The sequence below is a fragment of the Microtus pennsylvanicus genome, chromosome 11, assembly GCF_037038515.1.
Source record: "Microtus pennsylvanicus isolate mMicPen1 chromosome 11, mMicPen1.hap1, whole genome shotgun sequence".
NCBI classification, from domain to species: Eukaryota; Metazoa; Chordata; class Mammalia; order Rodentia; family Cricetidae; genus Microtus; species Microtus pennsylvanicus.
This window is the reverse complement of record NC_134589.1, coordinates 51,951,952-51,974,802: the sequence shown is the minus strand read 5'-3', so window position 1 is coordinate 51,974,802 and position 22,851 is coordinate 51,951,952. Positions and strand designations below refer to the sequence as shown.

Genomic DNA, 22,851 nt, shown 5'->3' with positions numbered 1-22,851 from the left:
ACTGGGAAGCCCTGGCTGAGTCTAGAGCCTTGGTTGTCTTCCTGTGCTTGGTCTCTCAAGACTGGGAAGCCTGGGCTGAGTCTAGAGCCTTGGTTGTCTTCCTGTGCTTGGCCTCACGCTTTTTTATTTTTTTAATTTGGTGTACATTGGTATTTTGCCTGCACATATGTCTGTGTGAGGGTATCAGGTCCCCTGGAACAGGAGTTAGACTGTTATGAGCTGCCATGTGGTTGCTGAGAATTGAACCCAGGACCTCTGGAAGAGCAGCCAGAACTCTTAAACCACTGAACCATCTCTCCAGCCCAGCTATTATCTGCCAGATGTCTGACCTCAGTCTCTTTTTCTCCCTTCCCTCCCCCCAATTTTATGTATATGAGTGTTTTGACTGTATATATGTGTGTCACGTTTTGCCTGGTATACATGGAGGTCAGAAGAGGACATCGGGACCCCCTGGAACTGGAATTACAAATGGTTGTGAGTCACACGTGGGCGCTGGACACTGAATCCAGGTCCTCTGCAAAAGTGGCAAGTACTCAACCAAAAAGCCACCTTTACCAAGCCCTGGTCCCAGTTTCTTGCATTCTACTATCCTTTTATTATTGTTGTTTTTTTTTGTTGTTGTTTTCTGGGGTTTTTTTTGTTTGTTTGTTTTTTGAGACAGGGTTTCTCTGTAGCTTTGGAGGCTGTCCTGGACCTAGCTCTTGTAGACCAGGTTGGCCTCGAACTCACAGAGATCCGCCTGCCTCTGCCTCCCGAGTGCTGGGATTAAAGGCGTGTGCCACCACTGCCCAGCTCGAGTCCCCGTTTCTTGAACAGAACTGAGTCTGTCTCTTTTGGGAAGCAGAAGAACTAAAACCCAGTGGGAGCTCTGAAGACCTGGGCTTCGCAGTTTACAGCTTCAGACTTTGCAGACAGGACCGAGAGGGGCCCACTGGCAGGATTATGGCCCCTTGAGCTACAGGAGACTGCCAAGGGGAGACTGGCTTCTCTTAACAGGAATCCTGGCTGATGAGAGAAGGGCTATTTCCAAACCACAGATGACAAGGGTTTCCCGACTCCTCTTTATTCCTTTCTCCATGCCCTGCTCTGCTGCCTGCATTCACCTGCTGGTCAGTTAAGTTTCCCTGTCCGACTTCTGTGCAGAGAGGGCCTTGAAGCTGAGGTGGAAGGTGGTGGCAGGGAGCTGGCCCGCCCTCTGCTCTCCTGCACCTGCCTCTTCAGCTCCAGGCTGTCATACACCTGGTAGCTGGCATTGCCACCTGGATTCCGACTGAGCGGAACAAAGGTGGTTGGAGGTGGGGCTGGATCGGAAGCCTGCACTTCAGGCAAGGGCTGGGAGGAGTGAGGCACCATCAAGCCCGACCCGGCAGCTGGAGCCCTTTGGTATGAAGCCTCGCCCAATACTGTGAGGGAGGTGGAAGTGGTCAGCGGATGCCTCGAGGGGAAAACCTCAGTCCAGTCAGCTGCCCGCCTGCGGACCTCATGAGATTCCCTGGAGCTGTAACCCATGTGTCCTAAGGACTGCGGTGGGCTGTAGGTGGGTTGGCTGTGAGTATAGCTAGGGAAGTTCTGCCGGTGGGCCTGTGGGGAGTTGTGCTCCCGGTACCCCTGGGCCTCTGGCCTGGGGTTCCTGCATGAAAAGGCCGCTGGTGCCTCAGAGCCTTCTACCCCACGCCGTCGCTGATCCCACGCATCAGGCGGTATGTGGCCCCTTGAAGGGAAAGGGCTGTAGCCCACAGTGACCCAGGAGGGACTAGGAAGCAGCCGGCGGGCAGGTGGTGGCGAGGAGGCCCACTGCTCAGCTTCCATGTTACCCCAAATCCGGGACTGTGAGTAACGGGGACCGAAAGCCTGTAGCCTCAGTTCTGACTTGGCCTCTACCCGCTTGGGCAAGCGGCGCAGCTCCGGTGACAGGTAGAGAGAGGGTAGCGGGAGGCTGGCCAGGATTCCGCCCTGGCGGCCCCACAGTCCCACATTGGAGGCCCGACCTATTGGCTTATAAAAACCTCGCCAGCCCCTGTGCGGGTGTTTGGGATGCGGACAGGACTGGTCATCCTCCGGAAGGGAATCCCGGTCTTCCAGGTCAAAAAAGGGCAGTGGCCTCGGCTGTGACGGCTTGTGGCTTTGAGGTTGTTTACGGAAGGGTGGGCAGCCACGGGCGAGCTGCCTGTTGTTTGGAAACCTCTGCTGGTGGCTGTGGCAGCCCTGTGGGTAGCGGTTGTGGCTGCCCTGCTGGTGACGGCGACTGCGGCGGCGCCTGCGGCGGCGCCTGCTGCTATAGCGCTGACGGAGATAGTGGTAGGAGGAAGAGGAGCAGTGTGTGGGTTGTGCCATCTTCACTTGTACAGGGTCCAGGACACAATGGATGTGGACGTCCTGGACGTTGGCTGGGGGCTCTGTGGGGGCACATTCGGTAGCCTGGACTTCATCTGCTACAGACAAGAGCCAAAAAGTTCAGGGTTAAGAACAGTGGGCCTGATTTTTTAGGATCTGTGTGTGTGTGGCTCTGTGGTCTAGCACACTTACTTCTCTCACACATCCAACAGATCACCTTGTCTAAGGCATTCTGGATCCCACGCCACACCTGGGGTTGGTGGGGAGATGGGAATGAAGACCGGCTTTCTAATACCGTCTCCATTCCTAACAAGCCCCCCCATTTCTGCAAGCGAAGCCAGCCTTCTTCATCCCTATGGGTGAGCCCCAGTAATCACTGACCACAGTTGTCACGTTGATGCTGATGTTGACAAGAATGATGAGAGCCAGCAGCAGGAATAGGATGTCCTCAGCATCCTGGGAGCTTTCTTGGTATTGATTGCAGCACCCCAACGTGCCCTGCCACAGCTGGTTTTCCATGGTGGGGGGGTCCGAAGGCCACCTGGGCCACCACCCCCCCACCCAGCCCAACCCACACTGTATTCATGCCAGTACCAAGAGATGCTTACTATCTGGGAGAGGGAGCCAGGTCATAATGAGGCAGGTTAGAGTCATAATGGAGAGACAGAAGCTCTTTTATTCATTGGTCTGACTCCATACACGACAATGCTTATCCTTGCCCTCCGTCTGATAGAACAGGACCCTGCTGCACTTGAGGTCAGTCTGCTCCGCCTCCGCTCTTCACCCCACATCTGGCTTCTGATCAGAAAGTATGGTAGCTACAGTCATGAGACAGTCTTCACAGGGCCAAGATATCCATGTCTCTTCTGAGACATGGCAGCATACGTAGCCTGTTGATATGTCTCAGTTCATGCCTGGGTTGAGAGGGCTGTCATTCCTGGTTGCTGGAGTGGCTGAGGCAAGGTCTAGTTTCAGGCCATCCTGGAACTAATGATGCTATCTCGATCACACACACACACACACACACACACACACACACGTTAGTGAAGTACTTCTGTGTACTTCCAGACATGTTTACTCAGCTCTAGAAAAACATTAAACAGTTCACAAAGTTAACAAAGCATAAGATAGATGTAACTGTTGATATGAGGAGCAGTCTTTCATGTAAACCAGGTTAACAGTCATTTATCTATGAAAGTAGCACCCTGACTGCAAGTGCGGGGGGTTTTGTTTGTTTTAATGATAAAATCTAGCAAGAGATAGAGAGATGGCTCAGCAGTTTAGCGGGCATACTGCTCTTGCAGAAGACCCAAGTTCAGTTCCCACTACCCAGGTTGGGTGGCTCACAAGTACTTAGAACTTTGGTTCCAGAGGATCGAACGCCCTCTTCTGGACTACACTGGCAACTGCACTCAAGTGCCACACACCTGCCCTCATATAGACATCTAATTAAAAAAAAAAAAGAGGGCCAGGTGTGGCGTGGCACATGCCATTAACTCTAGCACTCCAGAGGCAGAGACAGGGCAGATTCTTTAAGTTCTAGACCAACCATGACCTTCCAGTGACTTCCAGGCCAGCCAAGGACCCTGTCTCAAAAAGATAAAATAAGGTCTTATGTAATCCTCCCTGGCCTGGAACTTAAGATCTAATGGGCCTTGAACTTGTAAGAAGCATCCTGCCTTTGCCTCCAGAGTGCTGGGATTACAGGCACGCACCATCTACACCCTGCCAACAAATCATTTTCTGTGTTGTTTTGATATAGGGTCCAGGGTCGTGTGTAAGCAAGGGTGACCTTGGCAATCTACGTAGTTAAGGACATTCTTGAACTCCTTGATATTCCTGCTTCCATCTGCCAAGAATGTTTTATACAGCAAACTATTCCGCAGAAATGGAGGAAAGGTGTTTTCTATGGTCTCTGAATACACAGCACTTGCTTACTGTGTCCCCACAGAATAAAATTAACTGGAAATAATCAATACCATTTTGCTTGGAGTTTTTTTGTTTTGCTGATATGGCATCTTGCTATTGTAGCCCCATCTAGCCTACACCTGGGTATGTAAACCTGTCTAGTTTTTTTTTTAATTTATTTATTTATTAAAGATTTCTGCCTCCTCCCCGCCACCGCCTCCCATTTCCCTCCCCCTTCTTGGACTTCCCACAGGTCAGGGAACCCTGATTGCTCTTCAAGCTGATGAGGGAGGTAAACCTGTCTAGTTTTGAACTTGCAGTTATCCTCCTGCCTCAGCCTCCTGAGAACCGGGATTACAGCCTTGTGCTGTCACTGAACTTCAGTAGCTCCAGTTGGATGCAAACAGAAAAACAGGGTGACTCACAGAAAATATGCTCCCATTCCAGGATGTCCATCCCCTCCAGCCTGGGCTCGTGTGGTTTCTTGCTCCCAAGATTGTGTCCACATGCATAGGAGAATCTCAGCCATCTGGGAGCAGGGCAGGGTTCATTTTCTCTTTGGTCCAGTGGATGGAATATTCAGAAGTGGTCACATGGTAAAATGTAGGCTGATTCATTGGCAATGGGAATTTATCCACCAGCAGGAATGGGGAAGGTGGGATAGAAAACCCTAAGTATCTGTGGCCACAAGCAGGTTTCTTGGTGACTTGAGCCTCCATCTTTACTTGTGACATGGAGAGGCATAAAACCACAGAAGGCTAAGAGATGAGATGGTGTCTCTTGAGAGTATCCCTGTCATTTTACCCCCTGCTTCTAAATCTATTCTCAAGGGTTGCAGGATCTTCAGGTTCTGCCTGGGAGGTTGTAAGAGCCTAGAAACCCTCCCTTGCCCAAGGAAACTAGAGCATTGGAGGGACCCCTGCTTCTGCTGGATCTGTAGCCTAAACCTGGGCTCCCTAGACCTCAGCTAGGGCCATGGGATCTGAGGCCTTTCCTCTAGTTCAGAACTGCCTTTGGATCTGGCTGGATTTGATGGCTTCTCTGGGCACTAAAGAAAACAGGACAGAGGCCAGTTGGGAGCCTTGGCGTCAAGAAGGCCCTTGAGAAGGGCTCAGGTCAGGGCCTATGAAGGCAAGAAGTTGTCAAGGGTTCCCAGGGCTCTTTAGGCTATTTCAAGGGAGGTCATTCTCTTAGCAACCAGGGATTCTGAGCACTGTGAAGACCCGCTCCTCAGACCACCATAAACCACCTCTTCTCTCCTTTTTATTTTCCCCCAGTCATCTTCCCTTCAGGGAACGATACACCCAATCCTGGCTTGTCCCCTCAGCTGTGCTGGACCCAGAAACCAAGGGGTAACAATGAGACAAAGCCTCCACCTCCCGGGTCAGTTCTCGGAGCCGGCGCCTCACATCTCGGGCATCATACACTATTCGGCCCGAAGAATGGCGCTGGGGTATCTCAGGGATGTTCGCTGGACCCAGGAAGGGTGGTGAGGGAGGCTGACACTGTCCTTGCTCACCCTCGGCACCTGTCCCCAGCCCCACCCCATTGTTTTTATGGCTCAGCGCCTCTGGGTTGGGAGGTGGGGGGTTCACAGTATACACATAGGCCTCTAGGCCCTGCTCTGATTGCATCTCTCTTTTGAGAGGCCTTCCCTCTACTGGTGCCTGGAAGCGGATGGTCTGGGGAGACTGCTCTAGACCATCCTGAGTCCAAGGATCCCAGATCTCCTGCAAGGGTTGGAAACCTTCCCAGTCCTTAGGACCATCCCAGTGGTGGGAGCAGATTTCCTGGTGCTGATGCGGAGGCTTCTCATCGTCAGCGTCAGGGACCCAAGGTGCTGGGCGGCGGGCGCGGCGAGATGGAGAGGCCCTACGGCGGTGACGACGAGTTGGTGGCGGGGTCACGGTCATTTTCACAGGGTCCATAGTACATCGAAGATGGACTTCCGAGCAGGGCTGCTTCCTTGAGCGCTGGGTCTGCCTCCCAGGTGAGGATAATTTAGTAGTTTCTGTGAATTGGGGAAAGGTGAGGCTGTTGGAGAGGCTGGCTTCTACAGGGAGGGAGGGTGGGGCTTTGAGAGAGAAGCCGCCCTTCAGTCATAAGAAGCCGCTTAGGGTCAGGTGGGAGAGAAGCCTGGTTTCTGCTGCTCAGAGGCCCCAAACCCAGCTGTCCTTACCTTTCTCACAAATGATATGGAACATTTGGTGTAGGATGATGCGAAGACGGCCCCAGAGCTAGGTATAGGAGGACATGGTGACCACGAGTAGATTCTCGTAACCAGGCCTGCCTCCCATCCACCCCCATTCACACCCTCCACCCCTGACCAGGGTCACCAGGTTGATGCCGATGTTGATACAGATGATAAGACCCAGCAGCAGGAGGATGGAATTTCCCATGTCCTGGCAGTTGTTGGTGTTGGGGTTTTGATATGAGGCCCACTCAGGCCGCGGCCTCTCAGCCATGGCCATGGCGGTCCCTAGGGCCACCAGGGCCCTTAGGACCCCAATCTACTAACCCTAGTTCCCACTGGCCTGCCAGCCTGACCCTGAGAGTGACCGGGTCACAATGATGCTGAGGCTTTCCCTCACAATGTGCCAAGATGCTACTCAAGGCGCTAGGCCCAGGGCTGGCTCTCCGACCTTAGCCCAGGCCTTGGCAAGGCAAACAGTTCCTTGCATGCCTTGCTGGCTCTCCAGTCCATTAGCATCTGCTCTCCTCAGCTCCTGTTCCTGCTAAGGTGACACCAGGCTCTTAGACCCCACCGACAGCTTCTGTTCCTGGCCTCCACAGAGCCAGGAGTGACCTGAAATCTGGATCCTCCTGTCTTTTCCTCTCAAGTACTGGGATTACAGTGCGCACCATGTCTAGCATCTTTTTTTTTTTTTGCTTTTTGAGGCAGAGTTTCTCTGTAGTTTGGGAGCCTGTCCTGGAACTTTGCTCTGTAGACCAGGCTGGCCTTGAACTCAGAGATCTGCCTGCCTATGCCCCCAAGTCCTGGGATTAAAGGTGTGCGCCACCACCACCACTGCATGTAGTTAAGGCTGGTCAGTTTGTGGTACTCTACAGCAGCCTCCTGGATCTACGATGCAGGAGTCTAGCTATTTGCCCATCCTGCTCCTTACCTTAGCCATCCAATCCCGTCATTATGGCAACCTCTCTTGCTATTTCCCCTCAGATCTTGAGTTTCCTGAAAAAGGTTGGGTACTTCTTCCCAGCACCTAACATGACAGACACAACCAGGGCTGGGTACCCTCTCCAGCACCTTCTAATGTCACAGCAGACACACCAACAGTTAAACTTTTATATTTACAATATTCTCTTCATCTTTTGCCAGGTTTAAAAATGTGTACAGAGCCGCAAAGGGTTGGGGTGGGGACATGGGATTGTTTGGAAAGGGGCTGGGCATTGGAGTCCGTGGCTGTATCATGGGGTCCCCCAGCCCCCTCCCCACACCCCAGCTCTGGGGCGTCCGCTTACAGGGCTCAGGGCCCAGGTTGATAGCATTTGGAAGGCATGGCTGTTCCAAGAATTGCTAGACCAGGCAGGGAAAGGGCCAGAAAAGAACTACGTTTCCATGGGCGGAAGTGGGGAAAAGGACAGGGGACTCAAGACCAAGGATTCTGGGTGTCAGTGGAAGACAGCACCCTACCCCTATACAAGTTTGGCACTAACATCCCACAGAAAGCCACACAATACAAGAGGATTCAGTCACACCTCACCCGTGTCCCTTGAACCTTTCCTGCCGTTCTTTTCCCCAGAGGTCCAAATCTAAAGACCTCTGGGCAGCTGCCTCCCACATCTCCTTTTGAAATACTCCTGCTGGTTTCTGCCCAAGCCCTGTCCCCCACGGCCCCCTCCATCTGCTCCTCGGTACAGCTGACCTCATTCTCCCCAACCTGTTCATGTAACCCTTTTCCCTGTCTCCCCCCCCCCCCTTTCTACTGCTCCTTTCCTTCAGCTCAGCCAATCAGGAAGGGGAGGCAGGTCAAAGAAGGTAAGAGAGAAGGCTGGTCTGACCCTGAGATGGGGAGAGCATCGAAGAAGGAGCCAGCGATGGAGAAGGAGAAAGGCAGTTAAGGAGAAATGACATAGGGATGAGACATGGGGGGGGGGGCTTAGCTGCCACCTGTCCCTGGCATTTCCCTTCCCTGGACTAGGACTTAGGGGATCCTTGGCACATTTTGAGTCTCCTAACCCCCCTACCCAGTTTGGCACGGATGAGCAATGATCTCAAGGACTGAGGGAAAGCTGTCCTCAGGCCCCATGAGGTCAAACATGCATGGCTTCTTGTGTGCCATGCCCCCCACATCCTCCCACCTCAGCGTCTCCTGCCAGGTTTGTACTCCCCCTGCCCCCGTGGCTTCTGTCACCTTGAAGTCTTTCCCCACCTGCTATGTCAGGAGGAACTGTGTGCTAGGCCTGAGGTGTGGGGGGATGCAGGGAAGAGCTGGGGAGAGCAGGACCCTCTGCCTGGGAAACACACATCCACATGCAAGAACATGTTTCCATTCAGTGAAATGTGTCCTGGACCACAGAAGGCAAGCTTCCAGACAGTGCTGGGATGCGCAGATCTCCCTTCCCTCTAGCAGGAAATCTGTGTTGTCTATGGAAAGTGAGGGCCTCCAAGGAGAACGTGCTTCGCCTGACTTGTGCCGTGGGGGAGAAACATGCTTTTCAGGGGTGGATGGGGAGTGGGGTCCAGGGGGCCTGTGATTTCCTTGCTGCTCCCCAGGTACCACCCTGTATTGTCTGGTGGCCAAGGGTCACTGTATGTGAACACATCACTTCCAGGGTCTCCAGGGTGTGGGACGGGGAGAAGGCAAAGGCATGAGGGAACAGGATTCTGGGGTACAAATCCCCGCAGAAATTCTTCGAGGGGGCCAACATGTGTCCAGGGTGGCAAAAACAAAAACAAAAACCCTCACCCTGCACATGGGAAAACACCCCCTCATGAGGAGAGCACACCTCCACGTGGGAAAAAAAAAAGACTTCCACATTTCCACACACCGAAGACTGGTGTCCCATCGGAGGGCAAAAATAGCCCCAGGTGTTCAAAGGCCCAGGTCCAGAGAAGAGAATGGGCTTCTCTGCATGGGAGAAACTCGCATCTCCGTGAGGAATCCCATGTCCACCTTAGCGCTGCTCCATGACATTTGACAAATCCACAGGGGAAGAGCCCGGTGCCAAGTCCTCCTCCCTGCCTTCAAGTGGCCTGGGCTGGGGAGGGTTAGGGAGGTAGCCCTCCCCAAGCCGCCCCCTATACCCGAGTGGTGGAGTGGGGATGGGGTAGCGTGTTGTTGTGGCTGGTAGCAGTAGGAGGAGGTGGTGGGAAGGGCCCAAAGGGATGGAGGGAAGGAGGTGGGGGTGGGGGTGGGGGCCCCAGGCCACTGGGCAGCAGGGTCAGGGCCCCAGGGGCCAAGAGAGGCACATCGTCCGGTGCCCGGCGCAAAGCCAGGGTATAGTCGGGTGGACAGGCAGGGCGTAGGGCTTCAGCAGGGTCCGCCCCAACACCACCACCCCGCTTCAGCTGCAGTGACACCAGCTCCTCCTCTGGGGGTAGCTCTCGGCCAGCAGAGGGAAGCAGGGGACCCCCACCAGGCACACCTGAGCCTGAGCCTCCCGGTGGGCTAAGCCGCCTGCACCGAAGCTCCTGTCGCCGGTCCCGCTTGTAGTAGAGGGCGGCAAAGGCAAGGATGTTGAGGAAAAGGAGGGAAGCTCCCACGGCCACAGTGACGCTCAACTCCGTGGAATAGTCCCTCGAGTCACCAGGGAAGCGGTCATAGGCCCGTGGGCCCGGGTCAATATCAGACTCAGGTGGCAGAGTGGCAGGTGGGGGAGGACGGCGTGTGCCGGAAGTGCCAGGGCCAGGTGTGCGAGGCGGCCAGCGTGTGGCGTAGGGAGGCAGGCGAGTGGTGGTGGTGAAAAGCTCCGTGTGAAGGTTGTGCAGGTGAGGCACGAGCTCCAGCCAGAAGGCCACCTTGTTGGCGCGGTAGTTGTCGCGCACGCGTGGTTTCAAGCCGATGTGCAGGTACTGCTTTTCCTTGCTGTTGAACTTGCTCCACACCACCTCTTCAAAGCGGTTGGGCTTGGTGTGGATGAACTTGGTGTCCTGTGGCACAGGCTGGTTGGGGTCACTGTGGGCACAGGAGGGCAAGGAAAGGAGTGAGGGTGGGGCTCCTGAGGAGGGTGGAGCAGCAGGAGTGGGGAGAAGTCAGAGATTCAGAGAGCTAGAAAAGGCTGGATGTGATGGTACCAATCCCAGCACTTGAGGGAAAGATTTGTTTGTTTGTGTTTGTTTTTTGATGTAGTTTCACTGTAGCTTTGGAGCCTGTCCTGGATCTAGCTCTTGTAGACCAGGCTGGCCTCGAACTCACAAAGATCTGCCTGCCTCTGCCTCCCAAGTGCTGGGATTAAAGGCGTGCGCCACCACCACCCAGCTGTAAATGGTGGGATCTTACCAGAGACAGACTGATGGGGAGAGGAGAGAGGAGACACAGACAGACACACAGACTGAGCGGGGAGAGGAAAGAAAAGACACACACACTCACACACGGGGCGGGGCGGGGGAGAAACAGGCAGACAAACCAAAGCTTACGAAGACAGACCTCACAGAGACAGAGATGAAGTTAGAAGAGTGATCCAGTGACACAAGCTGAGACCAAGGGACAGAAATGGAGACAAAGGCACGTGAGAGACAGCCAGGAACAGGAAGACAGTGCTGGTGAGAGCAGCCAAGGCACAAAAGCCAAGGAGGGCAAAGAGACAGAGACACAGTGACAGACAGACCAAGGCGGTCAGACAGCGGTCACAACAGAACCACCTAAAAAGTTCACCCTCAAAAAAGACAGGAATCTTTCCAACACCAGTGACTCCGACTCTCAGGGCCCAAACACAAGTGTTGGGAGAGCCAGGGAAGGCAAGGGGACCTCAGCCTACGGGGTGCCCCGCCCAGCCCCCCTAGACCCTCGGGCCCTCACCCGGTCTTGGCGAAGTTGGTCCAGTAGGTCATGACCACTGCGCTGAGCATGACGTCATTCTTGGAGAAGTTGCAGGGGAAGAGATCAGTGGCGCCCACCATGGGCACACCAAAGACGTAAGGGAGCTCATCCCCATGTGCGGCATCAGCCCACTCTGGCCGGCCTTCAGCCTGGCAGTGGTGGTAAAAGGTGTAAAAGTAGACAGGGGATTGGTAGTCGGCATGCAGCTTGGCAGTGGCCACAGCTGGGGCTACCCACTGATGGTCAGTAAAGAGTGCCAGCAGGGTCTTCCGCCGCATCTCGCCATTGTCCCGGTCAGCCCAGTCCGTATACATGAATTTAATGGTCTCTCGAAGCACGTCCTTGCCCTCTGGGTACCCGTACAAGTTGTCCACAAAGTTGGAGACGGTGAAGTCAAAGGCGCTGGCAGACACGCCATCCTCACTCTCTGCAGAGTCCTCCACGAACTTGAGGCCCTCTCCCTGGTTGACACCGATGAGCATGTCATAGTTGAGGAATTCTCCCTGCTGCATGAGGATCTCGGGGTCATCAGGGACTACGTCGCCGTCCACCACAGGCCCAAAGGCAATGTGGTAGCTGGGGAGAAGGGGGCAAGGTCTCACCATCCAGTTGCTGGCCTCTCTGGACCCATGGCCTCCTAAGCCACCCCTTTGCCTAGAAGACCCTTCTCCATGACTGGAAGACTCCTAGAGTTCTTCAGGGCATTTTGGCTTCTCTGAACACCCACTGAAAGCCTTCGGTGAAACCCTGTGTTTGATCTATGGAATGAGGTGACCTTCACTTAAGGTACAGCCACTAGGAGGGCCTGAAGCCCCTTCTCCTTTCCCAGTAACCTCTCACCACACCTCCTTAGAATCAGCTAGCAATGTAAAGAACTGGACCCAGCCACCTCCCATCCCCATACCGGGCAGGCTGTACATCCTGGTCCACTAGCTCTCGGGAAGACTTCCGGCGTAGACATTCCACAGCCTCGGTGCTGTCCTCCCGGTCACAGCCCACTTTGGCTGCCAGCAGCCGCGTGTACTTGAGCGGCTGATAGTTGACAGACCAGCTGGAAATGGCGGTGCCACTCTGAGCAATGGCCTTCTGGAACAGTCCTGGTGGGACAGGCAGACCTCAGGCTAGGCTGTCACAGCCAAAAGGAGAGACTCGGTAGGGACCGGGGGAAGGGAAGGCAGGCGAGGAGGTTGCTGGTACCTTCTGAATGGTGGGAGAGGATCAGCAGGTTGACACAGGAGGCCCCCGCACCAGACCCAAAGATGGTGATGCGCTCAGGGTCGCCTCCAAAGTGGGCGATGTTTTCACTGAGCCAGCGCAGGGCCTGGATCTGGTCCAGGAGCCCATAGTTGCCTTTTGCAGCCTGGTCACCAGTGCTGAGAAAACCTAGGGGTGAAGAAGGGGGCTCCCTGGAGGCGTCACAGCGTCCTTGCCCCCCTGTAGGGAGCTTGATTTGCTCTAAGTCTATAAGGCTGTACATGGGAGGATCAGGCCCACCAGGACTGCCCCCCAAGAATTGGCTGCCCACCCTCACCGAGCACCCCAAGACGGTAGTTGAGCGTGGCTACGATGACATTGCCATAGGCAGCCAGGACTGAGCCGTCGAACATGTTCCCAGTGCCCTCCATGTAGGAGCCGCCATGTAGAAACAGCATCACTGGTTTCTTCCCAGAATCCCGGATATCTGCGTGGGAAGGGGATGGCAGGTGGGCCAGAAGATCGGGGACAAGGACACAGTCAGACCAGAAGTAGCACTTCGAGCTCCCAGGCCTTCTGAGGACCAGCCTGGAGCTCAGGGGACTTCTCACTACCATCCCTGGCGGGGGGGCAAGACCGGATTCCCCTCCCTCCCTCCCCAGCTAACCCTAGAGGAAGGTCCCTCTTCATCATTGGCCAGCATGACTCCAAACACTTCAAACGTTGGGCACACTTTCCAAGAAGCCCAACAGAGGCTAAGGGTAGGAAGGGGCTTCTCTTGAAGCCAGGGACCCCTCCACACACACAGCAAAACTCCTTCCTGCTCCTGGGAAGAGCGAACTAAGGCTGGGACTAGGCTGGCGGTGCTCAGAGGGTCCTGGCATCTCCTCAGACTCAGGCTTGGGCCTCAGCTCCACATGGCACCCTAGTCTGTGGGTGAGGGGTGCCAGGCCCTAGGGTCCCTGGGGGCTTGGTCTCCTCCCCGCCCTAATTCCTTTCTAGGTCACCTCCCCAGTTACCATGGCAACCCCCAGCCTAATTACTGTGGCAGGAGGAGGCAGTGTGGGAAAGAGCCTGCTTAATGAAGTCAGAGTAAAGCTGACTGTTGGACTCCCCGCCCTCCGAACTGGCCTTTCCTGCCCGGAAGCCCTCTTGCCATCCTCTAAAGGAATCTTCTACACAGCTGCCACGTGCAGGAGGCCAGAAGGCTCTGGACTGGACTAAGAAATGAAAATTCCTAGAGAGGGTGTGGGAGTCTGGGACGGCCTGTCAGGGCCCTCAAGACTACAACCTGCTTCCCCGCTGCTACCCTGATTTCAGTCCCCAGGCTGGGGTCAACTCCAGCTCTCCTCGAACTCGGCATGCTTGGTGGGTTCCAGCTCAGCGGCAGAGCTCTTGCTTAACTCCTGCCCATGGGAGCCAGGTTTGGGCCCCTCCAGCTGGTAGCCAGCACCTGTGCCAACACCCTCGCCCTGCCAGAAGGTCAACCTGCAAGTCATACATAGGACATGCCCTTTCCAACTCTGCAGGCTGGCTTTCTACTTCTGCTCAGAGACTGTCTCTGGACTTCTTGAGCCAGAGTTCTCTGTGTTCACCCACAAGATCCTGCTATTACTTCCAGCCCTAACTCTCAGGTGACAATGTCCTTCCTTCCAGGGTCCTGTCCTAAATGTCTTCATTCTCTCCCCGCCTCCCCACGAGCCCTCTCCCAGTGTGGGGGGAGGGAGTTAGATGGGAAGGAGCAGGAAGAGGGGCGGGGCAACAAGAATTCAAAACCACCAACAAAAACCAGGAGCAAGAAAGAAGAAAGAAAAAAACAACAAAAAAAGCAAGAAGCTCTTGGGGCAGATTCAACAAGAAAAGAAAAAACAAAAAGCTCCATTTGGGAAAAAAAGAAAAAAGGAAAAAATTCTTTGCATTATTTCAAAATTTTGTGGTGAAACTTCAAGATATTGGGCCCTGTTTTTAAAAATTTCCAGATTCTTTGATTTGCTTCAGATGCTTACACTTTTAAAGTCTGACAGGCTTTTGGTTAGAAATCGTAGCAGGCTTCTGATGTTTTGATTAAAGTCATTAATTTGTCAATTTTTTCAAATATTATTTTGTTTCAAATTAAAGCTTTTTTTTTTTTCAAATGGTGCAGTCCACATGTTGCAAAGAAGTCCAGATTTCTTTCAAACTCTCAACATTTTGTCCAATTTTTTTTCCTGGCAATCCAATTGCTTTTCATTTTCCACCTCACTTTCACCAGGGCTAGCATGTCTCCAAGGTTAACTAGTGGGTCTAACATTGTTCACATTTTGTTTGAAGTTTTCATAATTCTTTTTTCCAATTATTAAAATTTTTTCTTTTCTTTTTCATTTTTAGTCGGGAGAACGACTGAGGGGCCTCGGGGGCTACAGGGACATTTAGTTAGGGGCAGGGCCATCAACGTCCTCTTCAAAGCAACCACATGCATCAGCGGGATTTTTAAATCTACCTGTGTCTGGCGGATTGAGCGTCGCCTCGTCACGTTTTTTTGTGAGCGGACCTAAGACCGGGAACACAAAACAGAGAAAAAAGGACAATTTTGTGGGGAAAGATGGGGTCAGGGGAGGTGGTAGATGGGGAGGGGGGGAGAGAGAGCAGAAAAGGGGAGGGTGGGGAGAGGCAGAAAAAATAAGCCAAAAAAAGCAAAATTTGTTTGCAAGAAAAAGAAATCAAGAAAAGAGAAAAACGTTTCTATAACCCAATTTCCCCTCCCCAGAAAAAGTCATGCCCCAAAGAAAAGGTGGGTCTGGGGGTGGGAGCCTGAGTGGGCTGAGGCTGTCTTGAGACACAGGGCTGAACTGGAAGGGATTTGGCTTTTTGGTGTGTTTGCTACTTGCTGGAAATGAAATCGTGTTAGGGATGGGGTGGAGGGGGCCTAGGGACACCAAGGCTGGCTTGGCCACCAAGGCCATCTTTCACGCAGGCTCCTTGCAGGGCCAGCCACATACTACGGGCTGCCCACTTCGGGCTGTAAGAAGAGGCTGCGCTCAAAGGACCCTGCTTCTCTGCGCTGTTCTAGAGGTCAGAAGGTGGGATGGGCTAGGGGCCGACCATTCTGTGGTTCCTTGCCTCCAGAAGCCCTCTGCTGCCAGCTGAAGGGCTATGGTAGGTCAGCTAGGGCTGCCCACCTGCCCACCTGCCCAGCCTCACCCGCCAGCATCTCTCTTCCATCCATACTCACGGGCCTGGCTTCTCGTCCCGTCCCAGTTCCCCCATGTGGGCAAAGCAGGGAAAGGGGTCATCAGGTCTTGCCCTCCACTCCAGCTTGCCCCTCCACACTCCCACCAACCTCACCCCTGGCCCCGGCCTCTTCTCCTCCCCACCAAATTGTGATTTTCCCATAGGATCACCAGCCCGCCCTAGGTCCACTGCTAAAGAGCCCTCCTCCCGCTTGGGGTATTCCTTCTGCCAACAGCATATAGGAAACAGTGCCTTGGGCTAGTCTGACACATAAAGTAGGTGTTGTCCCGGGAGACAGAGTGGTCCTAATAGCCCAGAGCCTCACATCAGACTGCTTCTGGATTGGGGGATTGGTGGGGGAGTACTGGATCTCTGACGGGTCTCAGGAAGTTCCCCAGGCTCAAGGAGGGACGGGCCAACAAGGTTCAAGCTAGCACTAACTGACAAGATAATGCACTTGGAAACAGGGCCTCTGTTGTGAGAAGATATGGATAGGGATGAAGTCAGCAGGTATTCATGACCATGAGACTGTGGTGTGTGTGTGTGTGTGTGTGTGCGCGCGTGCGTGTGTGCGAACCACTTCCTCCTAGAGCAGGTGTGAAGATTCAGTGAGATCACCTGAATGTGCCAGGCCCCAATCAGGTCTGCAATATGCAACGGTTAAAAATACAGAAGGTGTGGGAATGAGCGGTATGGAGGCAGGGCAGAGACAGTTTGTATGGCGATGGAGTGGCTAGTCCAGCGGTGAGGAGCGTTAGGGGTTTCATACAGGAGGGACAAGAAAGTTCCCAGGAGGGAGACATGTGTGGATCACCTATGTGAAAGTGTGGGCGTTATTGGCCATGGTGGCTCATGCCTGGAAACTCAGCACTCAGGGGAGGGTAAAGCAAGATTACCAAAAGTTCAAGGCCAGCCTGGACTTCATAGTGAGTTGTAGGCCAGGCTAGGTCACAGAGTGAGACCCTTTCTCAAAAAGAACCACTTGCATGCACACACGCATGGCAGTGGAGAGTCACAAAAGAACCACTTGCACATGTGTGCACACACACGTGGCAAGGGAGCATCAATGAATAGAAAAGGTGAGAGGGCGTCTATGGGAGACATTAGGGTGAAGGACTCAAGTGGAAAGATGCTGGGATAGGTGGTCTGTGGAAGGGCAGACAAATCTTGTGGACAGATTGTTAGAAGTCATGGTTTTACAGGGGAGGAGCAGTTAGCTAGTATGCAGGGCTGGGACGAACGGCAGTAGTTGGTCCATATGAGAAATACTAGTGTGGACATGGGCAGGTTAAAGTCTACGTGTCATTCTGTGATTGGCACAGGGGAATCTTGGTGCAAGCTGGAAGCTGTTAGTACTGAACCTTTCAGAAGAGTGAACTCCAGGGAGGAAATGGAGTAAGCCAAGTGCTGAGGTTGCTGATGACGTGGCGTGGGGCGCCTATCCACACCTGCCAACAACGTCTGTGTGCAGGGTTATGTGGAATAGAGTGCACACGTGGCCATTACCAGCGCGCACAATTTGCATCCACGGACACTGGAGTCTATGAGAGTAACGGGAACACCACTTTAGGGAAGCAGTGGGCATATGCACTCTGTGAAGGGGTTGAGAGCTATAAAATTGGAACACAGGGCTGGAGAGATGGCTCAGTGGTTAAGAGCACTGGTTGCTCTTCCAGAGGACCCTGGTTCAAATCCCAGCACCCACTTGGTAGCTCACAACTGTTTTCAAGGACCTCATGCAGACATGAATGCAGACAGAATGCCAATGTACATAATATTAAATAAAATCTTTAAAAAAAGAGACTGGAATACACGGTCATCTGGGCAAATGGTCATTTTTAGCTGTCGAGACTCAGTGACTGCATAACTTTAGTACACAGTGAGGAGCTATGGGGCTCTTTAGGGGCTCCTGGTTGCCAGGCCTGGGTGTAAAGTTACTGGAAACAGTAGACGGAGGAAGCACGCAGCAGTCTGCTCTGTGGAGGTGTTAGAATGTTTTGGAGTGGGGAGATTGTATGTCAGAAGGGTAATGCGGGGGCTGTTTGTGATGCTCCCCCCCCCTTGTAGCTGGGATCTGTTGCAGACAGTAGAAGAGGTTCTGATTAATCTCGGTGAGTGGAGAGCTACAGGGGAGCAAGCTCTGTCATGCAGTGAACAGGAACTCATTCACAAGAATAGCATCCCAACCCCAAGGAAAACATCCTGATGGGTTACTGTGCTGTGAGCGGAAGCTTCCCTGACCCTTCAGGGTTGTGTAGGGATTTCTGGATAGAGGACAGAAATCTCCCATAAGGAATCACCGAGTACCACTGACAAGGGCACTCAACTCAGGTAAAAGACTGTGAGGTGCCATGTGATAGAAGTCAGAGCAGGTGGGCCTGAGAATGGGGACTCTAAGTGGTATGTCTGGAACTAAACTGTGGATATAGCTAAGTGGGAGGAAGGCAGGAGATAGCAGCAAAGCTGGAGTGGCTGAGCCGGCCATGGAGACATCCGTCACCCGTGAACACCAGCCACCAACATCAAGAGTAAGTATCTGTGTGCCCCTTTGGGGAGAGGATGGGTGAGCCTGTCCTAATGCCAGCTAGCCTTCCTTCTAGGGCACCAAGAGTTTGTGCTGTGGAAGAGGCTACTTATAGGGTGCTCCTAGGGCTGCCTGATAAGCAGACACCCTTACCTGGGAGGATGTGCAGTGGCTTGTAGGGACACACTGCCCCTTGCTGCCCATCAAGGCACAGCTTAGGGGCAGGAGTCGGTCTGTGCTTGAGGGTCTGCGTGTGCGTTTGTGGGCTGTGTCCACAGGGTGCCCGGCCTTGTGCCCGTGCCCTTACCGTCCTCAGTGGGCACGTAGAGGTTGAGGTACAGGCAGTCCTCGCTCTGGTTCTGCACGTAGGTGGCAGCCGCCTCCAAGTTGTCGGTGAACCACACAGGCAGCATGATGGCCGGCAGGGCCCCGTGCAGGTTCTGCGGGCAGGCGGGCGGCAGGGTGGTGGCGTTGCGCACGCCGGGCCACGAGGCCGGTGCCTCAGGCGGCTGGAAGCGGCGGGCGCCCAAGGGCGGCGTGGCGTAGGGCACGCCCAAGAACTGCACGACCGGACCCAGGATCTCGTTGTTGAGCTCGCGCCGCACACCGCGCACTCGCCCGTAGGCTGTGTTCACCACCGGGAAGCGCTCCTCCCCGAGGCTGCCGAGGCCCAGGCCTGGGCCGCCTGGGGCGCCGCCGCCGGGACCCCCTCCTCCCCGTTGAGCCCCAGCCAGCCCCACCAGACACAACGCCAGGAGCCACATGCTGATTGGGGGACCCCCCCTCCCTCCCCTGATCCCCCCCCTCGGAGAGAGAGAGAAGGGGGGGAGAGGGAGGGAGGCCCCCCTCGCCCCAGGAGGGAGGAGGGGGCGGGGAAAGGAAGGAGGAGGGGGACGGGTAGGGACCTGGGTTAGAAGGGACAGAAGAGGAGTCTATTTCTCTCCATGGAGGGGGTAAGGGGTGGGGAAGGGGAAGAAGGTAGAAGAAGGTGCAGGCAGGCCCGACCTGCCCGGTGACAGGAGAGGACAGGGGACCCGCATAGGGTATGCAAGATACAGACAGACAAACAGACAGAAAAATACAGAGAGGTGGAGAAGGGAAGGGAAATTGGATGGGGAGGACAGAAAGGATGGGGAAACAAGAGACAAGTGGTTAGTGGCCTGCATTTCAGATCAAGCTGCCCCTTTCTTCCACCCACAGACCCCCTGACACCTACCCCCTTCCCCCAACTGTCCTCTTCCCCTCCGCAGAGAACCAAGTTTGGGGTGGAGTCAGATATGGTAAATAAATGTTCGGGGCAGGGTCCGAGGAGGGAGCTTCAGCTTCCCAGATTCAGAGAGCCCCTTTCCTGCCTCTATCCCTCCCAGGCAGGCTCCCCCTAGGGACTCAGGCGTCCCAGTCCCCACTTCCCTGGGAGACAATGAGACAGACAAGGAAGAGAAAATAAAAATACCAAGTCATTAATTAGCAGGAAGTGGCGGGTTTGTTTATACGTGTTAATTACTCCTGAGCTGTAATTTCATGGTGCTGAACCCCCACCCCAGGCCAGACGCTGGGCCTTCTTGAACTACAAACCCCAGTGCTTTCTGTCCCCATCATTCCCTAAAGACCTGTGCACTTGGAAAGCCCTTTCTCCCCAGGCCCTTCCATGTCTTCCCTTAAAAGTTGGGGTGCCCAAAGCCAGGGGTTAAAGTGAGGAGGGGATGCTGAAGGGGCAAATCCAGGGACAGATGCATGATCCTGCAGCCGGTTGCTGGGCGACAGGATGCTGCCCCGCAATGTTACCTCGGCAACGGGCTGCAGCTTTAACCCTGGAGGGGGGTGGTCTAGAGGAAGAGGGGAAGGGGCTTGCTTGGTTGAAGGGTCCATTCAGGCCATGAGAGGGAGGGCAGAGGCATGAGCCACAATGCTAATCAAGCCGATGTTAGCAGAGAGGAAGTATATATTAGGGTAGTCTAGAACAGAGAATCCTAAAAGAGATGCCCTCCCATCCCACTTAGCCAATCAGAGCCTAACCCTACTGTCCAGGTCTCTGGCAGGTGAGGGGACAGGAGCTGTGCTGAGGTGGGCTTCTCAGATAAGCCTACTGGCTTCCCCCTCCCATCATCTCTACAGCCTTAGACCCCATCTGGGGTTGCTCTGCTCTGCATCTTGACCTCAGGTTTCTTCTCATCCCGTCCATTCTATTAGCCCTCCCTCCCCTTCCCCTTGCCAGCCTGGATGCTCAAGGCTGCAGGGGCAGGACCACGGAAGAGATAGAAGGGGCAGACACCCAGGTGATTTCAGCAAGCCCCCCCTTTTAGCACCCCCCCCCCCCAGTCTCCAGGGCTGTTTGCTGACGCCGGGTTTTTCAGAGCCAGGCGCCAGCCCGCGGGTGGCTCTCTGCAGGTGTCAATTTATTCTAGAGATGGGGACACAGGAGTCCTCACCACTCACACCCAGTCATGCCCTCCCCCTTTCAGGCCCTTTTAGGCTTCTGTTCTCCCATCACCTGAAGGGGGTTTGGAGTGGACTCCCCCCACCCCATCTTCTCTTCCTATGCCAGGCTGGGCCTTGCTGTCCCTCCTCCCTCTTCCCAACATGGCCTGCCTCAGTCACCTCTTTCCCTTAAGGTACTTTGGGCCCCTTGCCTCCTCTCCTTCAACTAGCTTTTCTCTCTTCCCTCCCACTAGAGCCCTCCCACCATCTTTCTCCTCTGCACAGGGTCCCTCAGAGCATCTTTTCTAGGCTTAACCGGCTTGCTCCAGCTCTTGCCTTCAGTCTCTCACCTCTCGGTCTTTTCTCATTTCTGTCTCCTTGGTGTTTCTCATCGCTCTCTCCCCCAAATACCTTCTCTGATTTTCTCCCTCAAGTGCTCTCTCTCTCGCTCTCTCTCTCTCTCTCTCTCTCTCTCTCTCTCTCTCTCCTTTCTCTATTTCTCTCTCCCCCATTTTCTCTCTCCATCTCTGTTTGCTACATCTTGCTCCCCCTCCTCCGGATCCCTCTGCTTTGCTCTTCCATTCCAGCCCAGGCCTGACTCCCCCAACCGAGGAGAGTTGAGGGACGGGGGCTCAGGCCGCAGCCCCCCCCCTTCCTGCAGTGGGGAAAATGGCTTGGCCAGGAAGGGGAGAAGGAGGGGGAGGGGGAGATAGGAACACACGGGGTCTGTGGGCCCATTCAAAGGATCATTCATGGACTGGAGAGAGGCAGAGACAAAGAGACCAAGACGCAGAGACACGGCGAGAGCATCCCTAGGCGGAGACACGCAGACAGAGCAGGCTGGGGGAAACCAGGCGCAGGGAGGAATATGGGAGGAGGAAGACCCCAACGGACCACCGCGCAGCCCCCTCCACCCAGCCTGGCTTAGCTCCTACCTGGATCAGCCCTGGGGCCGTGGTGCCTCCATCCAGGGCTCCGAGTCGGGGGCTGACGGGCTTCAGAAGGGGGGCGGCGGCCTCTGAGCCCCCGCGGCCCCGCAGGCCCAGCCCCCGCCTGCAGCGCCTCACCCGGCGGGGGAGGGGGATCGCCCCAGCCCCGGGGGGCGGGGCCGGGATCCAGTCGATCCCCAGGAAAAGGAAAGCTAGGGTATAGGGTCAGAGAGAGCTCAAGAACAGGGAACCCCGCAGTGGGGAAGGTTGAGCCAGGAGGGAGCAACGGGACAGGGATAGATTGAAGATCCACTGGCTCTCTGGGCCGGCTTCGAGGGACCAGGAGGCGGTACAGGCGGAAGATCCTAAGGGATCGAGCGCTGGAGGAGGAGTCCACAGCAATCCCCAGGGGCCCGGGGCCCCGGAGCGCAGAATCCGCGGTGCAGGGGCAGGGATCCAGCCGGAATCCTCGGGGAGGGGGAGGGATCTAGTCGATCCCGAGGGCGGGCGGGAGAGGGAGATCCGGGGAGTCAGAAGAGGGCGGGGGCCAAGTCCGGAGCCTCGAGGCAGAGGTCGGTGTGGCTCCTAGGAAGGAAGGCAAGGGCTGGGGGAGGCTTTGGGGAATGCTCAGTATCCAGGAGGCCCGGATTCCTGGCTCTGCGCGCCAGGGCCCGCCCGCCCCGCGTCCATCCCAGCCCGAGAGTGATGATCCGCCGGCGGAGCAGCCGCAGCAGCCCCGCGCGTCACCGCGCGGCCGCCTCCCCCGCCCCCTGCCGAGAGAGCGGCGCACACCCCTCCGCTCGCACCCGCCTGCCCACCCGCCCTCTAGAGTGTGGGGGGATTGAAGACAGTGAAGCGGGTGGGAGTGGACAGACGGACGGATGGACGTAGCGGGCTGGGGCAGGGTGAAGACATTCTCCCCGGATCTCCCACCCTCGGGGCTTTCCGGGTCTAGCAGGGGGAGGAGAAAATCTGAAATATAGAGGGAAGGGCATCACACAAGAGGGCGGGGCCTCCAGGCACAGAGGAGGGGCCATCCGTGAAGTGGGAGGTGTTTAATGGCAATAGGTGGTGCTTAGAAATCTGTGGAGCCGCCCCTTTTGAGGAGTGGGTCTGGTTTGAAGCTGAACGGGAGGAGCCTGAGGGAAAAGGGGCGGAACTTTGTGTGAGGACCGATATCTTTGCAAATTAGCTGTAGGTGTGGGGTTGGGGTGTCGAAGGGGCGATCAACTTGGAAAGTGGGCCAATCCGTGACGCAAATCCCTTAGTCCCGCCCACAACCTCGCCTCCCACTGCTCCGCTCCTCTGCTCCTAATTGGTTCTAGTTTCTCCG

At 55.1% G+C, this 22,851-nt stretch overlaps 3 protein-coding genes across 5 annotated transcripts; all 3 read right to left on the bottom strand.

Moving 5' to 3' along the window:
* Positions 1-1,110: 1,110 nt before the first annotated feature.
* Positions 1,111-2,853, bottom strand: Spem2 (SPEM family member 2). Its single transcript, XM_075942402.1, has 3 exons — positions 2,716-2,853; positions 2,527-2,584; positions 1,111-2,432 (listed from the first exon to the last, which is right to left on the bottom strand). The coding sequence occupies exons 1-3, from the start codon at positions 2,851-2,853 to the stop codon at positions 1,111-1,113; spliced, it is 1,518 nt and encodes a 505-aa protein (XP_075798517.1).
* A 2,370-nt stretch (positions 2,854-5,223) lies between these two features.
* On the bottom strand, positions 5,224-7,422 carry Spem1 (spermatid maturation 1). The gene is made up of 3 exons (XM_075991984.1): positions 6,570-7,422; positions 6,422-6,479; positions 5,224-6,253 (listed from the first exon to the last, which is right to left on the bottom strand). Exons 1-3 carry the CDS (start codon positions 6,711-6,713, stop codon positions 5,520-5,522), a joined length of 936 nt encoding a protein of 311 aa, XP_075848099.1. The 5' UTR covers positions 6,714-7,422; the 3' UTR covers positions 5,224-5,519.
* A 110-nt stretch (positions 7,423-7,532) lies between these two features.
* On the bottom strand, positions 7,533-22,458 carry Nlgn2 (neuroligin 2). 3 transcript variants are annotated; one of them, XM_075991979.1, is made up of 9 exons: positions 21,525-22,457; positions 19,388-19,581; positions 18,479-19,176; positions 14,917-14,967; positions 12,775-12,924; positions 12,441-12,626; positions 12,148-12,340; positions 11,223-11,819; positions 7,533-10,379 (listed from the first exon to the last, which is right to left on the bottom strand). In XM_075991979.1, exons 3-9 carry the CDS (start codon positions 18,933-18,935, stop codon positions 9,503-9,505), a joined length of 2,511 nt encoding a protein of 836 aa, XP_075848094.1. In that variant the 5' UTR covers positions 18,936-19,176; positions 19,388-19,581; positions 21,525-22,457; the 3' UTR covers positions 7,533-9,502. The 3 variants fall into 3 exon arrangements, with proteins under 3 accessions (XP_075848094.1, XP_075848093.1, XP_075848096.1); XM_075991978.1 differs by lacking the exon at positions 19,388-19,581; XM_075991981.1 differs by lacking the exons at positions 14,917-14,967; positions 19,388-19,581 and having other exon boundaries at positions 21,525-22,458.
* Positions 22,459-22,851: the final 393 nt, after the last annotated feature.

Bases quoted from the DNA above. Each gene is read 5' to 3' on its own strand.
- Spem2 (XM_075942402.1), bottom strand. From the start codon at position 2,853: ATGGAAAACCAGCTGTGGCAGGGCACGTTGGGGTGCTGCAATCAATAC. The intron at 2,585-2,715 runs GTCAGTGATTAC...CACCAACCCCAG, and splicing joins GCATCAACGTGACAACTGTG to GTGTGGCGTGGGATCCAGAA. The intron at 2,433-2,526 runs GTAAGTGTGCTA...TCTTGTCTGTAG, and splicing joins CTGTTGGATGTGTGAGAGAA to CAGATGAAGTCCAGGCTACC.
- Nlgn2 (XM_075991979.1), bottom strand. From the start codon at position 18,935: ATGTGGCTCCTGGCGTTGTGTCTGGTGGGGCTGGCTGGGGCTCAACGG. The intron at 14,968-18,478 runs GTAAGGGCACGG...TCCCGGTCTTAG, and splicing joins CTACGTGCCCACTGAGGACG to GTCCGCTCACAAAAAAACGT. The intron at 12,627-12,774 runs GTGAGGGTGGGC...CTTCACCCCTAG, and splicing joins CTACCGTCTTGGGGTGCTCG to GTTTTCTCAGCACTGGTGAC.
- Spem1 (XM_075991984.1), bottom strand. From the start codon at position 6,713: ATGGCCATGGCTGAGAGGCCGCGGCCTGAGTGGGCCTCATATCAAAAC. The intron at 6,480-6,569 runs GTCAGGGGTGGA...TCCTATACCTAG, and splicing joins GCATCAACCTGGTGACCCTG to CTCTGGGGCCGTCTTCGCAT. The intron at 6,254-6,421 runs GTAAGGACAGCT...CCCAATTCACAG, and splicing joins CCATATCATTTGTGAGAAAG to AAACTACTAAATTATCCTCA.